This window comes from Lissotriton vulgaris, chromosome 6 (assembly GCF_964263255.1).
Source record: "Lissotriton vulgaris chromosome 6, aLisVul1.2, whole genome shotgun sequence".
Lineage (NCBI taxonomy): Eukaryota > Metazoa > Chordata > Amphibia > Caudata > Salamandridae > Lissotriton > Lissotriton vulgaris.
The window spans coordinates 96,610,161-96,637,006 of record NC_141694.1 but is presented as its reverse complement, the minus strand read 5'-3'; the positions used below and the strand labels follow the sequence as shown (position 1 = coordinate 96,637,006).

Sequence of the window (26,846 nt, the reverse complement as noted above, 5' to 3'; positions counted from 1 at the left end):
CTTATTTGGAGAAGGTCCTGGGCAAGTTTGGGGTCGGCGAGAAGTTCCGGCACCTGGTTTTCAACTGCTACCGTTTCCCATATGCGGTGGTCCGGGTGAACGGGGGCAGCTCTCGGCACTTCCCGATAGAGCGTGGTACAAGACAGGGGTGCCCACTGTCGCCTCTGCTCTTCGCTCTCTATATGGAGCCGTTCGCTTAAAGGGTCCGCCAGAACCCCGACATCATAGGAGTCCGGATGGGAGAGTTCCATCATGCTCTCAGCCTCTATGCGGACGATGTAATACTGACACTCGACGACCCGCGGAGGTCCCTGCCTGCATGTATAGCGGAATTGGACCTCTTTGCTACGGTGGCGGGCTTCAAGGTGAACCTTGGGAAGTCTGCGGCCCTTGATATCTCTCTGACTAGCGCCACCAGAGCTGACCTGCAGAGGCTTTTCCCCTTGAGCTGGTCTGGGGACCGGATTACGTATTTGGGGATCCTTTTGGCACCCTCACTTCCCGCGATGGTCACGGCCAACTACACGGCTTTGAGTGCAAAGATCAAGGAGGAATTCGCCCGCTGGGACAGGGGCACGTTGTCGCTGTTGGGCAGGGTGGCCGCAGTGAAGATGACCCTCCTGCCACAGGTCCTGTACCTGTTCAGGGCGCTCCCGCTACAGCCCCCAAAGGATGGCTCACGGAGACTCAATCGGCCATCGCACGTTTTGTGTGGCAGGGCCGTAGGCCTAGGATCAAACGGACCATAGCTACACTGGCGCCAGAGTCTGGTGGACTTGGGATACCGGACCTGCAGAAGTATTTTCAGGCCGCCCAATTGCGCTACTTGGTGGAGTGGAGCCGGTGGGAATCGGATAAACACTGGCTGTTTCAGGACCAGGCGGTAGCAGGCAGAACGCTACAGGAGGTGTCTTTCCTGAGGAGGGCCCATCGGCCCCCTAACCTTTATGCCTCTTTTGTGACGCGGGTCCCGCTTCGCGTGTGGGACTCTGTGGCTACCAAGCACGAACTCACTACCTTTCCCTCTCCCTTCACGCCACTGATTGGTAACCCGGACTTTGGCCCGGGTATGGAGCCTGGAGCCTATGATCACTGGCGGGCGGCCCGATGTTTCACTTTATATCATCTATATGGCCCAGAGGGTGTCGTTCCCTTCCAGGACTTGCGTCGGGATTATGGCCTCCCCAAGACGGAACGCATGCGGTATATGCAGGCACGTCATTGGGCGCTACAGCCTCAAGTGCGCGCGACGGCAGACCGGACGATCACGGCGTATGAGCGCTGGCTAGTGACTCGCTCGTCGGACGCCAATCTCATCTCTGACTTGTATAAGATGCTGCAACCCCCCTCCTTTCACTTCCACAACCCGGGTAGGGAGCGGTGGGAACGGGAGCTTGGTCGAGTGCTGAGCCATACTGAATGGGACCACATCTCCTACCGAGCGCGCCACTCCGCCTATCACACCGGGCTCACAGAGACCTTCACCAAAATCACAACCTACTGGTATCGCACTCCTGAGAAATTACATGAAATGTACCGCTCAATACCTGGGACATGCTGGCGCAACTGTGGTCAGACTGGCACACTTACTCATATATTGTGGGACTGTCCCCTTCTGGCTCCCTACTGGGAGGAGGTCCTTAATGAGATCGACAAATGCTTTGGAATAGAACTACCCCGCCTCCCTGCCTATGTCCTACTGGGTTTGCCGAATGGATTGATGTACCCTCTCAGATCTAAAAGGGGTAGACAGACAGCGATAGCTTTGGGGTCAGCAGTACAGAACATACTCATTCACTGGCGCTCTACCACGCTCCCCACTGTTGTCGGCTGGCTGCACAGATTGTGGCATGTCCTTGGCATGGAGAAGCTGTCCCTAGTGGTGGCGGGGGACGTAGACACTTTTGTTATGCTCGGAATTCAGAGAAATCACTTGCCCTAGGTATCTTAGACTGTTGCGGCTGACACCTCCGCCAGCTCCGCCTGTTTAATCGGCCCAAGCTGGCAACTGGTGGTGGGGGTAGACAATAGGTTGCCGCAGGAGAAGTACGAGTGGTTGCCGGCACAGTACAGGGGGTGGGGGAGGGGGTTTGGGTGTTGGGGGGTAGTTGGCTGGGTGGGGGGATGGGGATGGGTAGGGTTGTTCCCCCCTTTTTTTCCTTTTTCCCTTTTTCCCCCCTTTTGTTTTCACCCACAGGTGCGCGAGCTGTGAGATCCAGGCACGACTGTGCCCACCGTGCTGAAAGGACTGCCTTTATGTATCTATTGTACCATGCGCACTGATTCTGAGGGGCACCTGTGGTTCTATGTTTGTTTTGTTGTTTCCTTCCTCACCCTGCTTCAATAAAATACTTTAAACCTAATTTCACCTTCTATCCCTATTTGTCTTATATTAGGAATCACAGCCTAATTAACTCTATTTTTGTCTCAGTTTTTTTATTTTTTTATTCGCACACAGCAATATTTGATGTTACTTTTTGAGCGTCATTTCGTCACTCTATTTAAACTCCACACCCTCCACTCTCTTATTCTCTCTCCTTCCCTCTCTCTCCGCTCTCTAATTTTCTTTCTACTTAATTAACTCTCCTCTTTCTCTCTTTTTTAGCTTTTTATTCTCTCACCCCTGTATCTGTTTCTCTTTCAAACCCCTTCATTCACTCTCTCGCCCCTTCTTTCTCTCTGTATCCTGCACCACCTTTTGTCTGTACACCCTTTCTCTGTCTTCCTCTCTTCACCCCCTCTTATTTTATCTATCCTCTCTCGCTCCACCCATGATTCTCTGTATACCCTTTCTCCTCTGTCGCTCCACCCTTTATTCTCTGTACACCCTTTCTCTCTCTCTCTCTCGCTCTCTCTCTCTCTCTCTCTCTCCACCCTCTCTAATTGGGCATTATATCTTCACTTTCTTACTCAGCAACTCTACAGCATCACTCTGTATCACCACAGCATCAATCTGCGCAACCACAGCACTAATCAGAGTCAGCACAGCATCACTCAGCACCACCACATTATCACTCAGCACCACCACATTATCACTCGGCACCACCACATTATCACTCGGCACCACCACATTATCACTCAGCACCACCACATTATCACTCGGTCCACCACATTATCACTCGGTCCACCACAGCTTCACGCGGTCCACCACAGCTTCACGCGGTCTACCACAGCTTCACGCGGTCCACCACAGCTTCACTCGGTCCACCACAGCTTCACTCGGTCCACCACAGCTTTCCTCGGTCCACCACAGCTTCCCTCGGTCCACCACAGCTTCCCTCGGTCCACCACAGCATCACTCGGTCCACCACAGCATCACTCGGTCCACCACAGCATCACTCGGTCCACCACAGCATCACTCGGTGCACCACAGCATCACTCGGTCCACCACAGCATCACTCGGTCCACCACAGCATCACTCGGTCCACCACAGCATCACTCGGTCCACCACAGCATCACTATTCGCTACCACTGCATCATTCAGCGCCACCACAGCCTCATTCAGCACCCCCACAGCATCACTCAGGAACAACATCACTCAGGAACACCACAGCATCGTTCGGGAAGACAGCAGCTTCTCTCAGTACCACCACAGCATCACTTGTACTTTTTAATGGTTAATCCTTTTAACAGAATTGTTAGCGGGACAAAATCTTATCCACAATATGGGTTAAGGCTTGAAAAACGAACTATTAAATAAATTGATGTTACAAAACACAATAAACAGGTAGAAAGTATTTGTTTATACAATGGGCAAGGTTAATATTTATGTAAGTCTTTTGGATTTACTGTGACACTTTTTACATTATTCTTTAGCTGGTGCTCTCTCTTTAGCTTTTTTGTCTGTTTACAAATAGTGCTTTGGTGGGTGGGTTGATTTCACCTGTTTTCCCTATTTGTCTTATATTAGGAATCACAGCCTAATTGACTGTATTTTTGTCTCACTCTGTTTTTTGTTTTTTTATCCGCACACAGCAATATTTGATACTTTTTGCGCGTCATTTCGTCACTCTATTTAAACTCCCCACTCTCTTATTGTCTCTCTCCTTCTCTCTCTCCCTTCTCTAATTCTCTTTCTACTTAATTAACTCTCCTCTTTCTCTCTTTTAGCTTTTTATTCTCACCCCTTTATCTGTTTCTCTTTCAAACCCCTTCATTCACTCTCTCTCCCCTTCTTTCTCTCTCTCTGTATCCCGCACCACCCTTTGTCTGTACACCCTTTCTCTGTCTTTCCTCTTCACCCTCTCTAAATTTTTTCTCTATCCCCTCTCGTTCCACCCTTTATTCTCTGTACACCCTTTCTCTCTCCACCCTCTCTAATTCTTTCTCTCCTCTCTTGCTCCACCCTTTATTCTCTCTATACCCTTTCTCTCTCTTTCTCTCTCTCCACCTTCTCTAATTCTCTCTCTCCTCTGTCGCTCCACACTTTATTCTCTGTACACCCTTTCTCTCTCTCCACCCTCTCTAATTGGGCAGCATTATATCTTCACTCTCTCTCTTACTCGGCAACTCCACAGCATCACTCCGCATCACCAAAGCATCAATCAGCGCAACCACAGCATCAATCAGAGCCAGCACAGCATCACTTAGTGCCACCCCAGCATCACTCAGCACCACCACATTATTACTCAGCACCACAACAGCATCACTTAACTCCACCACAGCATCACTCAGCGCAACCACAGCATTACTCAGCGCATCCACAGCACCACACCAGCATCACTCAACACCACCACAGCATTACAGCATCAATCAGCACCACCACAGCATAACTTAGCGCCACACCAGCATCACTCAGCAGCACCACAACATAACTCGGTGTCACCACAGCATCACTTAGCACAACCACAGCATCAAATCACTCACTAACCTACTATCCCACTAACTCACTTTTTCGCTCAGTAAATAATGAACTCACTCACTCAATCTCATTCACTATCACTAACTAAATCTCACTCTCAATAACTCACTCACTATCTCCCTCTCATTAATTAGCGAACTCTCTCACTAACTAAATGCCTCTATCATCTCACTAAATAACTCTATTACTCTCTCTATAACTCTCACTACCTCAATTACTAACTCACACTGTCTCACTAAAAAACGAACTCTCTCAATAACTACCTCTCTCTCACTTACTAACTCTCTCACTCACTCTAACTAAATCACTAACTAACTAACATTCACCGTTCGGTTATTTTTGCACACCCAAAAAAACAAGCATTGGCATAGCCAATAGGTCTCGCTTTTGGGACCTTATAAGTATTTAGTTACTCAGCACAATATCCTTGGTGCAACAACATCAACTGTTGCATGGGTAAACACTTATAAGGTCCCAAACGCGAGACCTATTGGCTATGCCAATGCTTGTTAAGAAGGTTTTAAGAGTTGAGACAATCTCTTTCCCCTGAAAGAACAGAGAAGTTGCACCATTGCCTTTTAGGTTTGATCTGACTAAACAAGAGAGTAGGCTTGATCATTCTTCACAATCTTTTGGCTCTTCTATCAGAATGTCTTTTTTTTGGGTCTTCTATTAGAGCGTCTCTTGTGAATCTGGGACTACATGAAAACTGTGTTCAACAATTCTCTAGAGAGAGGGATGAGATTGATAAGCGTGGCTCAAAACCACCTGAACAAACTTACCTTACTCAGATATCATTCCCATAAAATAAGCCAGCCAGGCAATGGAGAAGAATTAGTAAAACAATTTATTGGGCCATACAAGCACTCATGAGTGGGCCCCGTCTGGCTTCACCCCGAGGAGTGCGCCGAGAGGACTGACGGTTCCCAAAACGACAGTACATTATATCACACTATAGTAACATTAGTCACGCTCCTAATGGAAAAGTACAGGACTGGAGAAATAATGAACAATGAACTCATACACGAGGCATCTGCACCTGCAGGGAGGATGGCACTGTTATCTTCCCCAAGACCACGGAGCCGAGACTCTGCTTCTGCCGGGCATGAGAACGTTGCTGATTACATTTTTGTTGTTACTTTTCTGCAACCACTAACTAAAAACGAGAAATGCTGGGATCAGGGATTTTCTGCTCCATGAGGGAGGGGGAGGTTGCAGTCTGACCGCGGGGACACATTCTCAAGATGGCGGCACAGACGCTAAGCTAAAGAACTAGCGAACTGGAATACGAATAATAAGAAATTAGTTCCTAATATATATGTAACACGTTCTTCGGTTAGACACACTATGCTAACTTGTATATTTATATATATATCGTCATGTTATTCGGGTTTGAGTGGCAGGGAATGCAAAACCTATCAGACCCTCCTTTTAGCATACTGTGGCCAACATGAGCGCAGCCTTTGTTGGCCAAAAGGTAGTGTCCGTACAATAACTATGGGCAAAGCAAGCAGCTGACAACATCTTAATCCTCAAACACTCATCTTTTGCCATTAATGATTGTATTTCTTTAAGCTCCATATTATTCAAAACTGGATATTGTCGAGATCGATATTTTGAAGATGTAATTTTACTGGCACAAAGCGAGCAACATGGAGGAAGGCAATAAACACAAAGGCAACAAATAAAAATGATCCCTAAAACCCCCACTACTCCCATCAATATCTTCCAACCCCAGGAGGCGAAGACACCCCAGAACCACCCACGTAATGACCAGGTGCCAGTGTCTTGATGGAACTCATTAGCCAATCGGTGGAGCTTTTGAACTGCCAAGTTAACAGTGGGAGCTGAATCGGGTATATATGCACAGCAAGATGTCCCGATAACGCGACAGGCCCCTCCTCTATCTGCCAGGATGACGTCAAGCACCATCCTATTCTGGATCGTAAAAAGTCTCATAGCCTACATCTCAACCGTCATGTTTGTCACAATGTCAATTTCTGTATTCACCACCTTCTCCATAACCCTAGATAATCTCCTAATAGCCCTACTATTAAATATAGGACCCCAGAATGGCAACAAACCCCGAGAGAAATCCGTCCATTGTTGTAGAGGAGTTTCAGTCTGGTCAACGTCGTCTGCTTGGAGTTCCCTCCTTTTCCTCTGTCCAGTAACCACTGGGGACCAACGATGAGTCTTGTGATAATCAGAAGGGGCCACATAAACTGGGGGTAGTAGGTATGCTAAGTGACAGACACCCCCCCCAGCCCTCAGGTAACCAAAGGTATCCATTCTCTCCACAGACAAAATAGATATTTGGTGGAGTGACTAAAGAGGGGCTAATGGACAATCGAATTGAAGAGGTCACATTGCAGGAACTGTTACCAACCTTGATGGGTCCCCTCCCTAAAATGCAGAATGAAGACTGAGGACCTATCACAGAAATAGGGACTAAGGAATGACTGCTACCATTCCCTGGGGCAGGATGTCGAAAAGTCAAAGAAGAATTTAACTGTTGAAAACTTTCTCTAACACAGTCTGTGTCATTTGGTACAACATACCGTCCTACATTCCTGTAGCATGTCTATAAAAGTCTGGTCAAAACGTCTGTCATTAAAAAATGGTCCTGAAGGGGATTGGTGTATAGGGCGTACTCGCATTGTCAGGGTAGATCCACTGCTAATGAGTCGGGGCTGCACAAAATCAGGTTGCTGAAAGAATTTCACCAAGCTAATCAAGGTGTACCATCCCACACAACTGTTCACATAGGACAATGGGAGTGTCAATAACCTGTCCTTCCTGTATGCAGCGGAAGGTAATGTAGGAAGGTGGATACCTGACTATGGTTGCCCCCATCTTTTTGCCTGGTGTTTTGCTGGTTTTCCGACTTAGTTGATCTGGGACCCTGCTATTCAGGGCCCCAGGCCTACTGCTCTCTCTGTAAAACATATTCCATGTACCTTAGGTACATATCTAATTGGATACTGAGTCACCTTATCAGTCCCTGTACAGCATACCTTAGGTATCCAGGGCATAGGTACACCCAGGGCCTACCAGGGGCTGCAGCATGTATTATGCCACCCCTGGCTGGCCAACCAAATCTGACATAACTGGCTGCACGAAAGCTGGGGCAAGGTGGTGTAAGCACCCTTTGCTTTAGATATAGTATTCCTATATCTAACCCTAAAATGGACACGTATATTCCTATCAGTCACTCCTATGGCAGGCCTTATCAATCCTGAAGGCAGAGTGCTTGGAATTATGTGAGATGGTGCTCTGGCATGAGCTGAGCCCGTTTGCAGCTTGCGGAACCAAGTCCTAATAGCTGTTCCATGATAACGCGTACCATATACTCTTAAGTGCCTTATAATCCTCGCGGCTATTTGACAACTTTGGTATAGCTTTATCAAAACATGTCGAGTAAGGTGTCATACGAATTGGAATACTAACCCCTCGCCAATTCTGGCGACGGGGTTAGCATTCCACCCTTCTAGAGGGACACGACATGTATGTAACTGTGAACCCCGGTTAAAGCTTAACACAGCCTCAGCTCCACAAAATGGATGCTGCCACCACAGACACAAGTCTGACCTCCTGCTGCTGGGAGTCCTTCCAGCGAGGAGAGCTTGGACAAAGGGTTTCCTGTCGGGCGGTGCTAGCACCATCCCAGACAGGGTTTTGTGTATCCCAGGTAGGCAGGGCTGATAGGAAGGTGACTGCAAGTGGCACCCCGGTGCTCACTGTGCATATGCCGGCTTAAACCAGTTCCAGGGGCACACCAGCCCCTGAGCTGGGGAAAGTCCGGACAAGGGAGAGGGGTGTAACCACCCCCCTCCTGGTCCCACCCATGGGCAGGACCTAGTCGCGTGCCAGACCCTTTTTTTTAGAATAAAGGTAGGAGCAGGCCCCCTTCCCAAATAAGATAATTCTGAATCTTGACTACTTTCCACGAAAGAACTCTTGAACATTTCTGAAGACTCTCCCTTGTGGCTAAGGAGTAGCCACCCTGCACCAGCGGGCACCATCTAAGCGCTTGCGGTTTGCTGTAAGTCCATCCTCCGGATCAAGACTGCCCAGCTCGACGAGACCCGGATTCCCTGGCATCTCTGACCTACCTGCATCATCAGCCCAGCTGAGATTCGTGGGTGTGACGAGACCTGAAGGGACCGGCCATCTTCAAAACTGCACGACGCTTATCCAGCACGACCGCCGAGGGATCCTCGAGTGAGTGCTTTGGGGTTTGAGAAGCCCTAACCCTGAGCAGCTCCAGCACCGAAGTCCAGCCCCCCAGCATCCACGAGATCTGCGTGGGGCCCTTCTGCTCTTTGCTGCTCACCGCGTTGTCCGGTCACTTGCCTGCTGGCTAGTGGCCCTCCCGACGACGAACCACGACGATTGCATCACTGGTCTGGTTGCTCCAGACTGGCCCTTGCTCCCTTCCAAGAGAGGAGCACCCCGGACCCTCCTGGTCCACTCCAGACGCCATCTTGACTCCACCGCGTCGGCTTGCCTCTGCCAAGGTTTGTTGCCCCAATCCTGGGTCCAGCATCGCCGACAGCAGACACCTTCGTGGGACAGCTCGCTCCTCCATCCTGGTCGCCGACAACGCCTCCTGGTCCGAGAGACAGCAGAGTCCAGCATCGCCCACTCACCTGGTCGAGGTGACTTCATCCGGTGCCATCCTGGTGCCCACCTAATCACTGGCTAGTGATTAAGAACTGAGTCCCCTCTGCTTTCAGGTCGTCTCCATCATCGATCCAGGCTTGGATCCCTCCGAATATCTTCACTGGTCGCCTGCCAGCAACTTCTTCTTTCAGGCTCCATAGACTTCAACGACGTCTTTTGAAACCTATGCAGCCGCAGCCCCTGGGCTAGGTAACCTGAGCATTTCGGTGCTCCAACGTAGGTTCCCGATCCAAGTGTCCAGATCCTTTGTCGTTTTCAGTCTATCTAGTCGGATTCGTCCGATAACAGTAACTTTACAAATACTAGCATCCATAGACTTTGTCCCGCATCCCGCGTGAGAGTGCACACTCTGCACTCGATCTCCCTAGGCCTCCTGCTCCTAACCTTAGGGTTCAGTAGTGTAGTCCTAGCGATCCTGAAGCCTCTGGATCTTGTTACTTACCTGCTAGTATTTCGCATTCCACTTTTAGAGTATATGGTTTTTCGTGCCCCTCGGGCATTTGTGTAAATTGTGCATCTTAAAGTATTTTCGTAAGAGTTTTGTTGTGTGCTTAGCTCCCTGACTCATAAAGAGTTCATGGTAGACTTGTTATAAATAAATATCCTTTTATTTTCATAACAACTTGTGTGGTGTCCTTTCACTTGGTGTTCAAGGGGTATATGTGATGGTATAACAGCTGGCTTAACACGCCTTCTAGAGTTTAGCCTAAAGACTGCTCTTGTCCGTGCTACTAGGATAGCTGGTCTATAAGGTTGACTTACAACCAATCATCAATAAGGGTCGTTTGGTATGATACACAGTGATCACTAAAATAGTGAGCACTATATATCAGGCCAACTTCTCACAGGTAACAACCCGCAAACCCAGCAATCTGTGACGTTGTAGACAGCATGTGCATGGTGTAGGGTCTTGATGAAGACATTATCCTGGTAGTCTTTCCGCAAACATTGTTCTCTATATTCTAAAGTAACCATATTATGTTCAGGTATCAGGGTGGTGGTAGGCATGAATTTGTGAACCGGATATTTCTCATCAAGAAAATACAAAATTCCTAGAACTATTATGAGCACAATGATAAGCATCACTATAACTACTATTTTAGCCTTTCTGGGGAATGCTAACCAGGGTGAATCAGGTTCCTTTCTACGAGGAGCCGCAAAGGGTTGCTCCTCCTCTGGATTTGGACGACCAAAAGGATACATTTTACTTAGCTATAAGTCCAATAATAAACTAAAAAGAAAGAAAAATCAGTTCACACCGAAGCCAACCAGAGGGGATATTCTCCCTGTGTCTGTTAGTCTCACAGGTAGACTCCTATTGTTCATTCCCTAATTCCCACGTCGGAGTTGCACAGCTTCACGACTCAGAGGAGCACTTAATCCGGGCCCAGGCACAACCTAATTTCTAATAACAATGTCTCGGCCAGCGCACCAGGGCTCAATCTGTAGTCCTTCCCTATTTCTCTCACTTTAGTCCTTCCGTATTTCCCTCTCAGCCCCTCTTTCGGTGCACTGTTCTCCTTTTCTGGGCCGCAGATTATACCGAGTGCTCCCTCGCACCTCTGGATCTGTGAACAAGATGGGGGGGTCAACATAAGGGGACTTATCCGCTGATTGTTAATCAATTGGGTCTCGGGAGGCCTCTTTCCTCTGAGCTGGGTTCGGCCTCTCCTCGTTTTCAACCTGCTCCTCCCCCCTCAACAAAGCATCGAAGAAGGGCACATACTGAGGAACAGTTTCACTTTCCTGATCAGCGACGCCCTTCCTCACCCACTCATCATAGGGCAATGGAAGCAGAACCTTCTTCACATGGCTGACGTGTGTCCATGACTTGTGGCCCTGGATCCTGAGCGCGGTACGCGTTGCCAGCAGCACCTGCTGTGGTTCGCTCCACCTCGGCTCCAATTAAGACTTCCGTTGATACCTTTTGATGATAACCCAGTCACCCGGTTGGATGGAATGTCCAGGCCCCTCCGGTTGTGGCTTCAGCGTGTCTGTGACCTGCTGGTGAAGGGAACGGAGATCTTTAGTCAAAGCATACAAGTAATCTATCAACAGAGGATATTCAATGTCAGCAAAACATTTAGGTCTCGGGACACCCCAAACATTGGCTGGTCTACCAAAAACCACCTCATAGGGTGAAACACCTGTCGTGGAGTTAATTGTCACTCGAGTAGAGAGCAAAGCTAAAGGGCGTCTGGCCATCGCAGTCCTGTACTCTCTTGGATCTTAGCCAACTTCAACTTCAGTGTTCCATTATACCTCTCTATCTGAAAGAAACACGTTAGTGTTAGATTCCTTACCTTAGAATATCCCCAGGCGTCAGTCTGGATCCGGAAACTTTTGCGTAGCAGTACCCCTGCGCGTCGGTAGGCGTCGTCTGCAGGCGTCCCCTGCGGCTCCGCGTCCGTCGTTGGCGTCGTGCGCCGTGATGACGTCGCTGGAGTATATAGACGCCGCCTCCGCGCGCTGACGTCAGTTCTTCTTTTTTCCGCGCCAGTGGACGCAGATCTGAAGAGCAGTACTCCGGTCTTTGACCAAGTTTTTCGACTTATTATCACTTTGTGCCTGTTAGGATGCCTGGGTTCAAGCACTGTGATGACTGTGAGCGCACGATGTCGGTCACAGACCATCACCGCCTCTGTCTCCGGTGTCTGGGCCCCGACCACGACGTGGACTCCTGCGTCGACTGCCGGGCCCTCACCAGCAAAGCTAGACGGGAGCGGTCCCGCAAGCTACTGGAGCTCCGGGTGTCGGCCCCACGTCGGGACCGGGAGCGGTCCCGGTCCGGCCGGAGGTCGAGAGAGCGGTCGCGGGGCCGCGCCGAGCGTTCCGGAAGTCGACACCACTCGTCATCCTCGTCAGGTAAGAAACACAAGAAGTCGGGGCGTCGTCATCGTACCCCCGACTCCCCCCGACGCTCGCGCGATGCGGCCGGGGGTTCGGGTGACCCCAACCCCGCGGCTCCGCGAGAGTCGCCGGCGCGGCCTGCCCCATACCCTCAGGTCCCTGGGCACGGTGCGACGCCTGAGGAGATAGAGGCGTTCCTCATGGCCATGAGGGCCCTGTCTCCTCCGGCGGGTTCCACGGCGCCTGCGGGCCCAGTGAACCCGTCCGGGGGCCCTAGCGGTTCTGCTGACCCTACCTCGACGCCGTCGGATGCTCCGATTCCGGCGCCGATCCCGGCGCCGCTAGGGCCTTCGGGGTCGACACCGGATGGACGCCCATCCAACCCGGCGCCGATTCCATCGGGGTTGCCCACGGCTCCGCCTCCGCGCGACGCCGGTTCCTCGGTGCCGGCTTCGGGCGGCACTGGGGCTCCGGCGCCGGCTCCGGGCGGCGCCGTCCCCTTACCTTCACCGACGCCGGACGCGGGGCCGGACGGGCGTCGCTCGACGCCGGTACCGGCGCCGATGGGGCCCATGAACCCCGAGGAGCCGGTCTACATCGTTGACTCCGAATACGGAGAAGATGAAGAGTTCAGTGAAGGTTGGGAGGGGTCCGAGGACCCTCTGTCACGCGAGTGCCAGTATGACCCGGACTGGACAGGTGACTTGGGGGATGCCAGTGGTCTGGACGACTCTCCTAACCCTGGTCTGATCTCTCCTCCTTCCGTGGCATCGGTGGAGGGAGCTGCTTATTCTGTGGTGCTGATGAGGGCTGCCAAGGCCTTACACCTTGAGCTCCCCGTCGCGGCCGTGAGGCCTAACATCCTCACCGAGGTCTTCAAACCGCAGTCATGCCCACAGGAGCCACTGCTGCCGTTTAATGAAGCCTTGTCGGACGTTCTGTTGGGCACGTGGTCCAGGCCCGCTTCAGGTGCGCCTGTCGATCGGAACGTGGCCAGGCGCCACCGTCCTTGTCCGGACGACCCCAAGTTCCTGTCTACCCACCCCACTCCTGAGAGTCTGGTGATCCAGGCCTCGACCTCCCAGTCCGCATTCCCGTCGGCCCCACCCGACCGGGAATCCAAGAGGTATGACCAATTTGGCAAGAAGGTCTTCTCGTCCATTAGTTTGGGCCTGCGGTCTTGAACACCGCCTGTCTCTTGGGCCGCTACACCCACTCTGTGTGGGATACGGTCGCGGAACTGCTGCCAGAATGCCCCATGGAGGTGCGGGCAAAACTCGGTCAGGCTGTGGCTGAGGGCCGAGATGCAGCGAAATATTCGATACGGTGTGGTCTTGATACGACCGACTCGCTAGGCAGAGCTATGTCAACGACGGTGGCGATTCGTCGCCACGCCTGGCTGAGATCCGCCAATTTTTCGGCTGATGTCCAGAGTACATTGATGGACATGCCGTTTGATGGCTGTCACCTGTTCGGTGACAAGGCGGACCACGCGCTGGAACGCTTCAAGGACTCCAGGGTCACGGCCAAGTCCTTGGGTCTCTCGACCCAGCGCCAGCAACCGGGTTCGTTTCGCCCCTTTCGTGGCCAAGGAAGGGGCGCCCCCACACGTGCTGCCAGCCACGCGCCGCAACAATCCTTTCAACGCGGTGGCGGCCGTGGAAACCGCTGTGGTGGCGGTCGGGGACAACGGCGGGGTCAGACCACACCCTCCCCCGCAGCATCTACCCCAAAATGCTCCTAGTCCGTGCTTTCGGCCCCATGTGACGCCAGTGGGTGGCAGGGTTCGCCATCACCACGCTCACTGGCGCACGATCACTTCGGACAGGTGGGTGCTGCAAATTGTCCGAAGGGGCTACTCCCTCCCCTTCGAGACCTCTCCTCCAGCCATGCCACCGCAGAACCACCGTGTGTCGGGGGACCACTTGACACTTCTGCAGGAGGAAGTTACGGCCCTCTTGGCCAAGGGGGCCATCGAGCGCGTTCCTGGGCCAGAAGTAGGACGTGGTTGCTATTCCCACTACTTTCTGGTGCCCAAGAAGGACAAGGGGGGCCTACGTCCTATCTTGGATCTAAGGAACGTCAACGGCTTCCTCCGGAAGGAGAAGTTCAAGATGCTGACGTTAGCTCAGGTCTTGGCTGCTCTAGACCCACAAGACTGGATGGTAGCGTTGGACTTGCAGGACGCCTATTTTCACATCCCCGTCCTGCCGGCCCACCGGCGTTACCTGCGGTTCACGGTAGGCCTGGAGCACTTTCAGTTTATCGTGCTTCCCTTCGGCCTTACCAGCGCCCCACGGGTGTTCACAAAGGTGATGGCGGTGGTCGCAGCCCATCTGCGCAGGTTAGGGGTTTCAGTCTTCCCCTACCTAGACGACTGGTTGTTGAAGGCGGGCTCGCCCCAGACAGTCGTCCACCACCTTCTGATGACGGCAGACCTCTTGCACGACCTGGGGTTCTCCATCAATGTGCCGAAATCACACCTGTGTCCCTCTCAAAAGCTCCTTTTCATCGGAGCGGTTCTGGACTCGGCGCAGTTTCGGGTTTATCCTCCGGAACGGCGGGTTCGGGATATTCAGGCTTTGATTCCCATCTTTCAGCCGCTATCCCGAGTTTCGGTCAGGTTGACGCTGCGGCTGCTGGGACTGATGGCTTCCTGCATCCTTCTGGTGCATCACGCCCGGTGGCGGATGCGGGCTCTGCAGTGGGACCTGAAGTTTCAGTGGGCCCAGCATCAGGGCAACTTGTCCGACCACGTCTTGATCTCGGAGGGCACTGCGAGACAACTGCAGTGGTGGCTTACGGACCGCGATTGGGTCAGGGGCAAGTCCCTCTCCCTTCCCCAACCGGAGCACGTTGTCGTGACGGACGCGTCCCTCCAAGGCTGGGGTGGCCACTTGGGAGAGGCAGAGATCAGAGGCATCTGGTCTCCGGCGGAGTCCCGGCTCCATATCAACCTGTTGGAGCTGCGGGCGATTCGTCTGGCACTGAAGGCATTCCTCCCCTTTGTCAACGGGAGTGTAGTGCAGGTGTTCACCGACAACACCACCGCCATGTGGTACTGCAACAAACAGGGCGGAGTGGGGTCGTGGACCCTTTGCCAGGAGGCTCTGCGCCTCTGGCAATGGCTGGAACGTCAGGGCGTGACTCTGACGGTTCAACACCTGGCAGGTTCTCTGAACGCCAGGGCGGACGAACTCAGCCGTCGGTGCTCGATGGATCACGAATGGCGTCTGAACTCGGACGTGGCGCAAGGCATCTTTCGGCAATGGGGAGAGCCTTGGTTAGATCTATTCGCCACAGAAGAGAACGCGCAATGTCATCAGTTCTGCGCGTTGGAGTTTCCAAGACGGCACTCGCACGGCGACGCCTTTCGGCGCGAGTGGAGTTGCGGTCTGTTATACGCCTTTCCGCCTATACCACTTCTGCCCAGAGTGCTGAAGAAGATCAGGCGCGACCGGGCCCAAGTTATCCTTGTGGCTCCGGACTGGGCTCGAAGGTATTGGTATCCCGAGCTACTCAGCATGTCAGTCGGTCCCCCGATCCGCCTGCCCCTTCAGGAGGACCTTCTGTCGCAGCAGCAGGGGACGGTCCTCCACCCGAACCTGTCCAGTCTCCACCTCCATGCTTGGAGATTGAGCGGCGGCAGTTGAGGCCATTTGACTTGCCTCCTGAAGTCTGTGATGTTATTCTGGCAGCCAGGCGTCCCTCCACTAAGTCGGTATACGCCTGTCGGTGGAACAGATTTGTGGCATGGTGCACAGCAAAGGCTGTGGATCCTCTTTCTGCCCCTCTTTCGGAGGTTCTTCTGTTTCTTCTTTCTCTTGCCCAGCAGGGCTCTGCTCTGGGCACTATCAAGGGCTACCTTTCTGCCCTTTCAGCCTTTTTGAGGCTTCCTGATCAGCCTTCTTTGTTCAAATCCCCGATTGTCACTCGATTCTTGAAAGGCATCACTCACATGTTTCCACCTGTTCCGTTTGTGATGCCTCAGTGGGATTTGAACCTGGTTCTGACCTTTCTAATGTGTGCTCCCTTTGAGCCCCTTCATTCTTGTCCTCTCCGTCTCCTGACTTTAAAGACGGCTTTCCTGGTTGCCATCACCTCTGCCAGGAGAGTGAGTGAGCTCCAGGCTCTTTCTGTCCAACCTCCTTTCCTGTCCATTCATCCTGATAAGGTGGTTCTGAGGACTAGACCTTCTTTCCTGCCCAAGGTTGTTTCGGCCTTTCACATCGGGCAGTCCATCACCCTCCCTTCCTTCTTCCCGCCTCCGCATCCTTCAAAGGATAAAGAGCGGCTCCATCGTCTGGACCCAAAACGTGCGCTTTCATTTTACATGGATCGCACACGCCAGTTCCGGGTGGATGACCAACTGTTTGTTGGCTACGTGGGTGCGAAGAAGGGACGGGCGGTCTGTAAACGAACCATCTCTCGATGGGTCGTCCTCTGCATCAAAGCGTGCTACTCTTTGGCTCGGAAGGAGCCTCCTGTTGGGCTGAGGGCCCATTCCACTCGGGCCACGGCGGCTACCACTGCCCTGGGCCGGGGAGTCCCCTTGCAGGACATTTGCCAAGCGGCTACGTGGGCCTCGCTGCACACCTTTGCGAGGCACTACTGCCTGGACAGTCAAGTCCGGAGGGATGGCTTCTTTGGCCGTTCTGTCCTCCAGGACTTTCTGGTGTAGTATTGTATTGGTTCGCAGACCCACCACCGGGGTTGGTATTGCTGGGGTATGTATTCTAAGGTAAGGAATCTAACACGAACGTGTTTCTTTCAGATGAACAAGTTACTTACCTTCGGTAACGATATATCTGTAAGAAACATTAGTTAGTGTTAGATTCCTTACCGAACCCACCCATCCTCCCCGTTCTGCGAACTGATACCTAGGGTTAAGGACATCCCTTTCAGGGCCCTAGTTTTTACGTGGCACCAGTGTTGGTTCTCTCATGGCTCTGCGTCTCCTGGCGCGGAAAAGCTGTGTACAAAGAACTGACGTCAGCGCGCGGAGGTGGCGTCTATATACTCCAGCGACGTCATCACGGCGCACGACGCCAACGACGGACGCGGAGCCGCAGGGGACGCCTGCAGACGACGCCTACCGACGCGCAGGGGTACTGCTACGCAAAAGTTTCCGGATCCAGACTGACGCCTGGGGATATTCTAAGGTAAGGAATCTAACACTAACTAATGTTTCTTACAGATATATCGTTACCGAAGGTAAGTAACTTGTTCAACAGGCCTGCAGATTGGGGGTGTCGTGCTGCGTGAAATTTCTTCTGAATCTGTAATCCCTTACATATCAGTTTCATCAATCTAGCATTAAAATGTGTTCCATTATCTGTCCAGATCACCCTAGGCAATCCATAGCGGGAAAAGTATTCCTTGATCAGCGCTTTTGCTGTTGCCATAGCTGTGCATTCTTTCGTTGGGAAAGCCTCCACCCATCTACTAAAAGAACACACCACCACCAAAACATACTGAAGGTTGTTAACCCTCTCCATCTCAATATAATCCGTCTGGATCACCTCAAAGGGGAAAGGAGGAGGTGCAAAGTTACCAGGAGGTACAGGGGTCTCCCTCCCCGGATTGTATAGCAAACAGACCATGCATTGTTGTACTAAATGTGTTGCCACTCTGAGGATATTGTTACGCCATACTGGGTCCAGTAATTTACAAATTCCCTTGGCACTAACATGAGCCGGTCCATGAGCCATTGTGACCACAGGAAGAACATATGCATCAGGAAGTAGCCATCTTCGTTTGTCTGACAAGTCTGTCCAACAATCATCTGAGTCCAGTCGCCCCACACTTTCCCTCCATATCCTCAACTCGTCCTCTGTTGCCCCTTTTTGAATGTCCCGCACACTCTCCACAGTACTCATAAACATGTCATTATCTGGTACCCACCTAGCCAGTCCTGTCACAAACCTACGTGGGAGTTTTGTCCTAGCAGTCTCTTTAGTTGTCTGGTCTGCAAATGCATTGCTCCGGCCTACATCATCCACCACTGCTTTATGTGCACCTCATTTGATTACGGCTAGTCTTCTGGGGAGTGTTAATGCAGCTAACAGTCGTAATACTAATACCAATGGGCCATGTTGTATATTCTGTCCATGTGATGTCAAGAAACGCCTTTCCGCCCACAGTCTGCCGTAACTATGAGCCACGCCGAAGGCATATTGGCTATCAGTATAAATATTCACATCCAGTCCTTCACTCAGTTCACACGCTCGTAACAATGCTATTAGATCCGCAGCTTGTGCCGATTGACAAGGGACTCTAGATGTCTCCACAATTGTCTGTAACGTTGTTATAGCATAGGCTGCAGTCATAGTGCCATCTGGAAATTTAAAACATGAGCCGTCAACATACAGTTCCCCATGAGGGTCAATTAGGGGAGTGTCCGTCAAATCTATCCTCCCCTTCGTTTCTTCCTCAGTCCGAAACAAACAATCGTGGACTTCATTGTCCTTTTCATCTGACGGGAGAGGTAGCAAGGTGGCTGGATTCAGGGTGGCACATCTTTTAATATTTATATGAGGGGCAAACAATGTTAACTCATAACCGGTGAGACAAGCACTAGTTAAATGCTGCGCCTGTGTTTTATTCAATAGTGTCCACAGCGTGCTGTACCATCACTGTGAGGTCGGTTCCAAGGACGAGCCCTGCCGATTTTCTTATCGAGACCGCAGCAGCCGCTGTGGCTCTAAGACAGCTCGGCAGCGCTCTGGCCACGTTGTCAAGTGTAGCAGAGAAATATGCACAGGGTCTCTGCTTACCCCCGAAACACTGGGTTAATACTGAGAGCGCGCAACCGTCCACCTCATGCACATAGAGCACAAAAGGCTTCTGGTAGTCAGGAGTGCCAAGTACAGGTGCAGAACACAAAGCAGATTTTAATAACTTAAAAGCTTCCTGACATGCAGGGGTCCAAGGCCAAGGTTCATGCACTTCTTTTGTAGTCAAATAGAGAAGGGGTTTGGTTAGTAAACTATAGTTAGGTATCCACTGGCGACAATACGATGTTATGCCAAGAAACGCGCGTACCTCTCGCTGGGTCTTAGGAACAGACATGTTAGTTATCGCCCTAATGCGCTCTGGCGTCAATCTCCTCCCCTCCTTCGATAGGAGATGACCTAAGTAGGTAACCTCCTGTCGACAATACTGAAACTTGGAAAGTGACACCTTGTGCCCCTTTCACGCCAAATGATGCAAAAGTCAGACAGTGGCCTCCTTACAGCCTTCCGCCGTATCCGACGCAATCAACAAGTCATCTACATATTGTAACAACACATTACCCACAGGGAGTTCCAAATCATTCAGTTGTGCTTTCAATGCCTGACTGTAAATGCTAGGGCTCTCAGTATAGCCTTGGGGAATTCTACAAAATCTGAAGCTACGGCCAGCCAATGAGAATCCGAAAAGATGGCGGCTATCAGGATGAAGAGGGATGCTGAAAAACACATTTTTGAGATCCAAAACCTGAGAAGTACTTGGCCGAGGGAGGAACCATTGTCAAAATCGTAGTGATATGAGAAACTACCGGTTATTGGGGCTCCACCACCTTATTAATCTGCCGCAAATCAATCACAAAGCGATAAGCATCTGGTTGGTCACAGCTAGCATCAGCAGAAGGTTGCTTAAGAATCGGAAGAATGGGACTATTACACACATTGGAGGCCGTCTCTTCCACTACTCCATATTGCATCAAATAATGAATAATCTGTAAAAGAGCCTTCTCACCCTCCTGTAAAATCTTGTACTGAGGTATACGTGGTAAACGAGCTCCCTGCCTAACCTTAATGGAGACTGGTGCAATGTCCACCTTGCCTACATCCGTATCACTACTTGCCCACAAAGCATCTGGCACTCCGTCAAACTCCGGTGAGTTCGCGTAACAGAGGGACCTAAAGTAAGATAAACACCATCCGGCGAAAAATAAATTGTAGCATGCAATCTGTTTAACAAATCTAGACCTAAAAGATTTTTACCACAATGAGACGTGAGAAGAAACTGAGAATCAACAGTGAAAGGGCCAATCGTGAGAGTGAGTGGTTTGGAAATGGGGCTAATCACTGGTGTACCTGAAAACCCAACGGAGATGTTATTCTTGCCAGACCGAGCCGCCCCAGGGACCAAGGAACACGCCACTGAACTCATCATGGCTCCCGTATCCACTACAACTTTCTTGGTAGACCCCAACAAATCCGCAGTGACATAAGGCCCTTGCTGATCTACCTCCAATGACACTGGTCCCATACTCTGTCCTAATTGTAAGAAAATCCCGTAACTCCGTCCACGTCATAGTCATCTTGATAATACTGTCTGTCCTGTTCCCTGTCACAACCTCCTTGATAATGCTGTCTATCTCCGTCACCGTCAAAGTAGTTCCCCCCCCCCAATCATTCCTCCCTCTCTAGGCTGCCGGTCATCTCTACGTGCTTTCCCACGGCCTCTTCCCCGTCCTCGTCCTGTGTACGGCACCCTTGGCTCCGGACAATCCCGCCACCAGTGACCCTCCTTCTTACAGTTCGCACACTGATTTTCCCCTAACGTCATATTCTTGTCTTCCTCCACGTCCATATCCACCCCCGCCTTGTTCTGCCACCGTGGGCAGGACCCCTCGTCCCTGTCCTTTAACTACTTGTTGTAACAACACCCTCATTTTCAAATTCTTTCCTTTCTTCTCTGCTTTGTCTTTACACTCATTCTCTCTATGCTCATAGTACTGAGCCATACTCAAAATGCCAGAAGGGGTGGACGTCGTCCACGTGCTCTCAGAAGCCTGCAATCAAGCCGATATTTCTGGTAATAAATTATGTACAAATCTGTTCACAAAAAGCTGCACCCCACCATCCTGAGACAAATCATGGCCACTAAAATCCAGAAATACCTCCTCAAAACAGGTGAAAAAATCAGACACACCCTACTCCTTCTTCTGGCGACATGCAGTCAACTTATCCCAGTTAACTTTCTTCGGTGGGAGAAGGGAGTGCATATACTTAATGATACGTCCAGGCAGGGCTAAAATCTCCGGTCTAGGTTTATCCCCCAGCTTCCTCTCCTTGTCCCAATCCCTAAACTCCTGCCAGGTGCCCCCAAGCTCGTCGCGGTGATCGGTACCATTCACCTGTCTCCACACATCCACTGGAACCAATAACCCAAAAAATAACTCTATATCCGCAAAGGTCATAACCGTCGAAGTGGCCGCCTCAGTCAACTCCTTATAGTAGGCGGTCGGATTCTTTCTGGAGTCGGGTAACTGTCCCTTCAGTGCTAACACCTCACTTCTCTTCCAGGGGACATAAACCCATTGCTCTTGAAAGCGAGCCTCTACCCATGCCCTTGTCACTGCGTTTGTTATTGGGTCCACCACTTCAGGTACTTCGGGATGAAAGACAGGGTGAACCTCACGCATGGGGTGTGCCCCAAATGTAGAGGAATCCGTAGACTGTAATTCATTTCTATAGCTAATCAAGGTACCCAAATTTCCATAAACCTCCCCCATACCTGTATTGGCTCTATAAGCTCTGTCTCTGATATCATAAAGAGTCTGGGGCGCCAAGCCCCCATTACACTGTTCCCACAAACTTATCAACGTCGTCGACATATGCCACAAAGCATGCTGTTGCATCAAAGGCTCATAGTCTTTCATAGTAGACCAAATATCCTCCACCGTATAGATGGATTTCTGGGCCCACTGACATGCTTGATTAGCCACAACCTGTTTCTCCTCCATACCCACATTGGGACGTGTAAGCAATTTACGCACTTGATCAAATATCATACCCCTGTCCAACCCCCCCCCCCCCCGGACTCCGAACTTGGGTTTTAGGTACAGTCTGAGGGGTATCACTTGCTGACTCTGCGGGGAACGCAGATGCAGATAGCGGTGTAGCCACAAGGTGAACAGACGGAACAGATGTCCCCGCTGACAGTAAAGAAAAGAGAGGCGAAGTCACAGAGGAGGCAACTGAAGTCAAGGCTGCTTCGACTTCTTTCAAAATACTGGAGGCAAAGGTAAGTACAACGGGGGGATCAGAGGAAGGAGGTGCCGATGAAGAGGCAGAAGCAGACAGAGCAGGTGTAGAAGTAGAAACAGATAATGCAGGATATATCGATTGTGGTGCATAAGGGGGTGGGGGTCGGGCATCCGAAAGATCCTCTATCTTAACCTTCTCTTCGGCTCTCGCCACATAGTTCTTATCTGTTCGCAACCTATGAAGTCTATCCGCACGCTCAATCCCTGTCTCTCTCAGCTTTGTTATAAGCTCTCACTTTCTGCACCATTGACTGGCAAGCTTTCTTCTGGGCTATCTTCTCTTCTCTCATCTGTCTCTGCCGTACCTCTTTCTGCTACATCCTTAAAGAATCAAACATACTCTGGCAGCTGCGCTTAGCAAACAATCTATCCTGTAAATAATCCATTTTAGCTGTATCAAATAAACCGGTCAAAGGCCATTGCAAATCCACATTTCCTTTAGTATACCGATGCCACAAAGTATTAAACAAAATCGGAGTCAGTCCATATTTCACATACATTTCAAAATTAGGAGAGCCTTCTACCGGAGCAGGCTGACTCTCAGCCAATCTTTCATCGTTTGGACGACAACAACACCCAAAACATCGCAACTTACTAAAACGCGGCATCTTGCTCGCTCAATCAGACACCGCAAAAATCACGTGCACCCAGACACGCAAACGGTTATCCCCACATACAACCACTCATGTCCTCACACACACACACATTTCCTATGGGCATACATTGGATCACCATACCAAACACGTGTTACCACAATGAGACAAGGCCTGTCGACCAAGTCCTGGGGAACCGGACCCTACCGCAGACTTAATAAACACTGAACAGTACAGAAACTGTTCCGGAGGCCAGAGGATAGACTAATTACACGGGAGGCACCACGGATTACTATACAGATGCACCTCGTGGAACCCGGGACCCTTCCAACAAACCCCCCTTTCGGGTCCGGTTTGGGTCCTTTCCCGGAATCCCACCAGGCACAACTGCACCTCCGTCCGAGTACCGTCCGGCCAGATGCTCTATCACACAAGGGCATCCGGCGTCCCCCCCGAAACCTTCCCAAACCCCAAACAGTCTGTCAGAGCGTCTCATGCACTCTGAGTTCCCTGGGGCACACTAGCCCCTCGGAGCACACTAGCTCCTCCAGTCACCAAAAGCATGCCTAGGGACACACTAGCCCCTCGGAGCACACTAGCTCCTCAAATCGTCAGTCGGACCACTCACCTCCTGTTCGCGGAACCCGACATCCGTTTTTCTCCACCACCGGCTTCTTAGACCAACACGGTCAGCTCCCAAAAGGTCCGCCTTCTGGACCCCGGCGCAGGATCATAAGCCGCGATCTCTCCCGATCAGCAGGGTGGGGCAGCGCTGCGAGAACCAAGCCCAGCATCAAATGAGTACCCAGACCCACCGTGCCGACCGGACAGTCCCCAGCCTTCTACAACCCACTTGCGGGCGAGAAAGATCCTTATCGCGGCCTCCCTGTTCGGGTGCCATCTGATAAGCGTGGCTCAGAACCACCTGAGCAAACTTACCTTACTCAGATATCATTCCCATAAAATAAGCCAGCCAGGCAATAGAGAAGAATTAGTAAAACAATTTATTAGGCCATACAAGCACTCATGAGTGGGCCCTGTCTGACTTCACCCCAAGGAGTGCGCCGAGAGGACTGATGGTTCCCAAAACGACAGTACATTATATCACAGTAGTGATTAACATTAGTCACACCCCTAATGGAAAGTACAGGACTGGAGAAATAATGAACAATGAACTCATACACGAGGCCTCTGCACCTGCAGGGAGGATGGCACTGTTATCTTCCCCAAGGCCACGGAGCCGAGACTCTGCTTCTCCCGGGCATGAGAACGTTGCTGATTACATTTTCGTTGTTACTTTTCTGCAACCACTAACTAAAAACGAGAAATGCTGGGATCAGGGATTTTCTGCTCCATGAGGGAGGGGGAGGTTGCAGTCTGACCGCGGGGACACATTCCCAAGATGGCGGCACAGAGGCTAAGCTAAAGAACTAGCGAACTGGAATACGAATAATAAGAAATTAGTTCCTAATATATATGTAACACATTCTTCGGTTAGACACTCTATGCTGACTTGTATATATATATCATCATGTTATTCGGGTTTGAGTGGCAGGGAATGCGAAACCTATCAAGATAGTTAATGATGGTCTTGATGGTGGACTTGCTATATTTTAAAGAAAAGATTGCTGAAGTTGGAGATAGGGGGATGAATGAAGAAAGTAAGTGGCTAAAGCACTCAGGTTTTCAATACTGGGCATTTCCCTGAATGTATTCTGTTTTGTTTGAGCTATAGTGATAGTTTGTGTGGATAAGAAATACATTATCAGGAAATGATTGAGTTAAGCTGATTTAGTTATTGTTGAGCAACACTGAGGTATGGGATAGAACTTTTCATATGGGTAGGTTTCACAACCATGCTAAAGGAGGGAATTGACTCAAGAAAATAAACCAGTCCAGAAGTGATTGAGTCCAATGCGCTGTGCCACCAGAAGGACGGTATCAAAAGTGAGAATGAGATTAGAGCGGAGTGCTCAAGATTGTATTGTATGTACGTAGTCTAGAATTAAATGAGGTTGCTGATGTGCATGCCAGACTTTTTACTCCCAACTTACAAAATTAAGTATAATAGTTCTGTTGAAAAATAGTGTCTCACACACACTAAACCGTATACTGAAAGCCATTTAAACATTCCTTCAAAAATAAATTCCAGTAGAATATTATTGGTCTGTTAGATGCAAACACACCATTGCCTCTATCTTCAGTGGTGACAAAGGTACATTTAAATAAGGCAAAAGTTGTATATTTTGAACATGTTACATGTGGCTTTCTGTGTTTTATTGTTTGCAGAGGCTGACTCAGAAGTGGCAGATCATCAACCAAAGGAACATGCTGAGGTAAAAATACAACATGAGTGCCTTGTAGTGTGCTGTGGTCTGTATGCTCAAGCCACCCTCATCTGGCTACCCAAGTTACTGCATGCATGTTTACATTTTGAGACTCAATCCAAGGCAATTGAAGCTTTACTACTGTCTTTAATGCTTTACCTTCTTGTGCAGAGTCATGAGTTTTCTTTTCCTTACCATCCACCTACCAAGTGAAGTAGTGTGGCTCACTGGTTAGAGGCGGCAGACCCGAGAGCAGAGGACGGCCCGGGACCAGGGTTCGATTCCCGGCGCGGCAGGTTTCTGGACCAGGGTCAGCGGACTCGATAATTCTCTCGCCTCGGTGCCCACTCTGATCAGCGTTCACACTCGGCAACTCTGGGCATTAGCTTGCCTCATCTTCACTAACGGCCCCACCAGACCGCCGGGGATGCCTGGTCTCACCCTGGAGATACCCATTAAGGGACCATCTCTCAGGGAAGCCAGGAAGGGTTTCGCAGCGGTCGAAGCGCCTTGGGACCCTACGGGTAAGTAGTGCGCTATATAAATGCCTATACATTTACATACATTTACATCACCTTTCAAAATACAGCACTGATTAAATAAATTCTCCAAAATCAAGGTATTGTTGCAAATAAGTATGGTCGAGACTACCAGCCACAACTTAACTGTAGATGGTGAGATTAGAATACAAAAAACCTGAAGGTCAGATTAAGGTTATTTTTTTTTTTAATATATACTTGTTGGGGAAAGTGAATTTAGATTTTTGTTTTAGGTTCTCATTCTGTGTTATTTGCTGCCACTTTGTTTTTTATTCGAAAATTCTTCTATCCACATTTCATTCATTAATGATTCCTCTAAGCCTCTTACTATTTTTTGTTTTCTTTTTCCACTGGTGCTTCTCTAGCTGCTCCTCTTAGAGCTTGCTTATATTCTTTGTGTTTCTACCTCCCACGGCCCACCTTTTTCTTCTCCTGGCATGGTTTGTCCTTTAAAATCATAATTATTGCTTCTCATTCAGGGTGGTATTTTAGCATAGTACAATCCGAACAAACAGAGGGCTGTTTCACGGGGTCCTGCATACGTGCTCTAACGTTAGTATATCAAAAAAGAGAGTACGCAGTTCCCCAGTCTTGACATTTTTTTTAGACAGTTGAAACCAAGTGAGTGAAGGCACAAAGGAGGGCGATCCTCCTTGTTGGAACTAGAGTCCTCACACACCCAGCAAGCCAGGTGGCATGCTTCATCATATGGGCTCGCTCCTCGTCTGGTCGGCGGTGCAATACCCGAAAAGCACACATAAGTGGCTCTTTAGCGGAGATCTTTTGTTCCTGCCGTATGGTGCTGTGGGTATGAGGGCCCTAGGGAAGGGAGTGGATGGTGTAGATGTGTGCAGGCGGTTAAAAAAGGTTGGGTTGTCCACAACGGAAATTTAATAAAGTGGTAACCCACCTTGCTAAAAACAAAAAGAGCGACTGCTCTCTGGCTTAAGG

The 26,846-nt window shown here is 50.4% G+C and overlaps 1 protein-coding gene across 2 annotated transcripts in view; it reads left to right on the top strand.

The window, feature by feature from the left end:
• The window catches only part of XPO5 (exportin 5), a 762,403-nt gene that overhangs the window by 481,442 nt on the left and 254,115 nt on the right, over window positions 1-26,846 (top strand). For both annotated transcript variants that reach the window (XM_086926019.1, XM_086926020.1), the window contains exon 25: window positions 25,319-25,365. In XM_086926019.1, coding sequence (XP_086782145.1) covers window positions 25,319-25,365 — 47 coding nt within the window. The remainder of the gene's footprint in view (window positions 1-25,318; window positions 25,366-26,846) is intronic.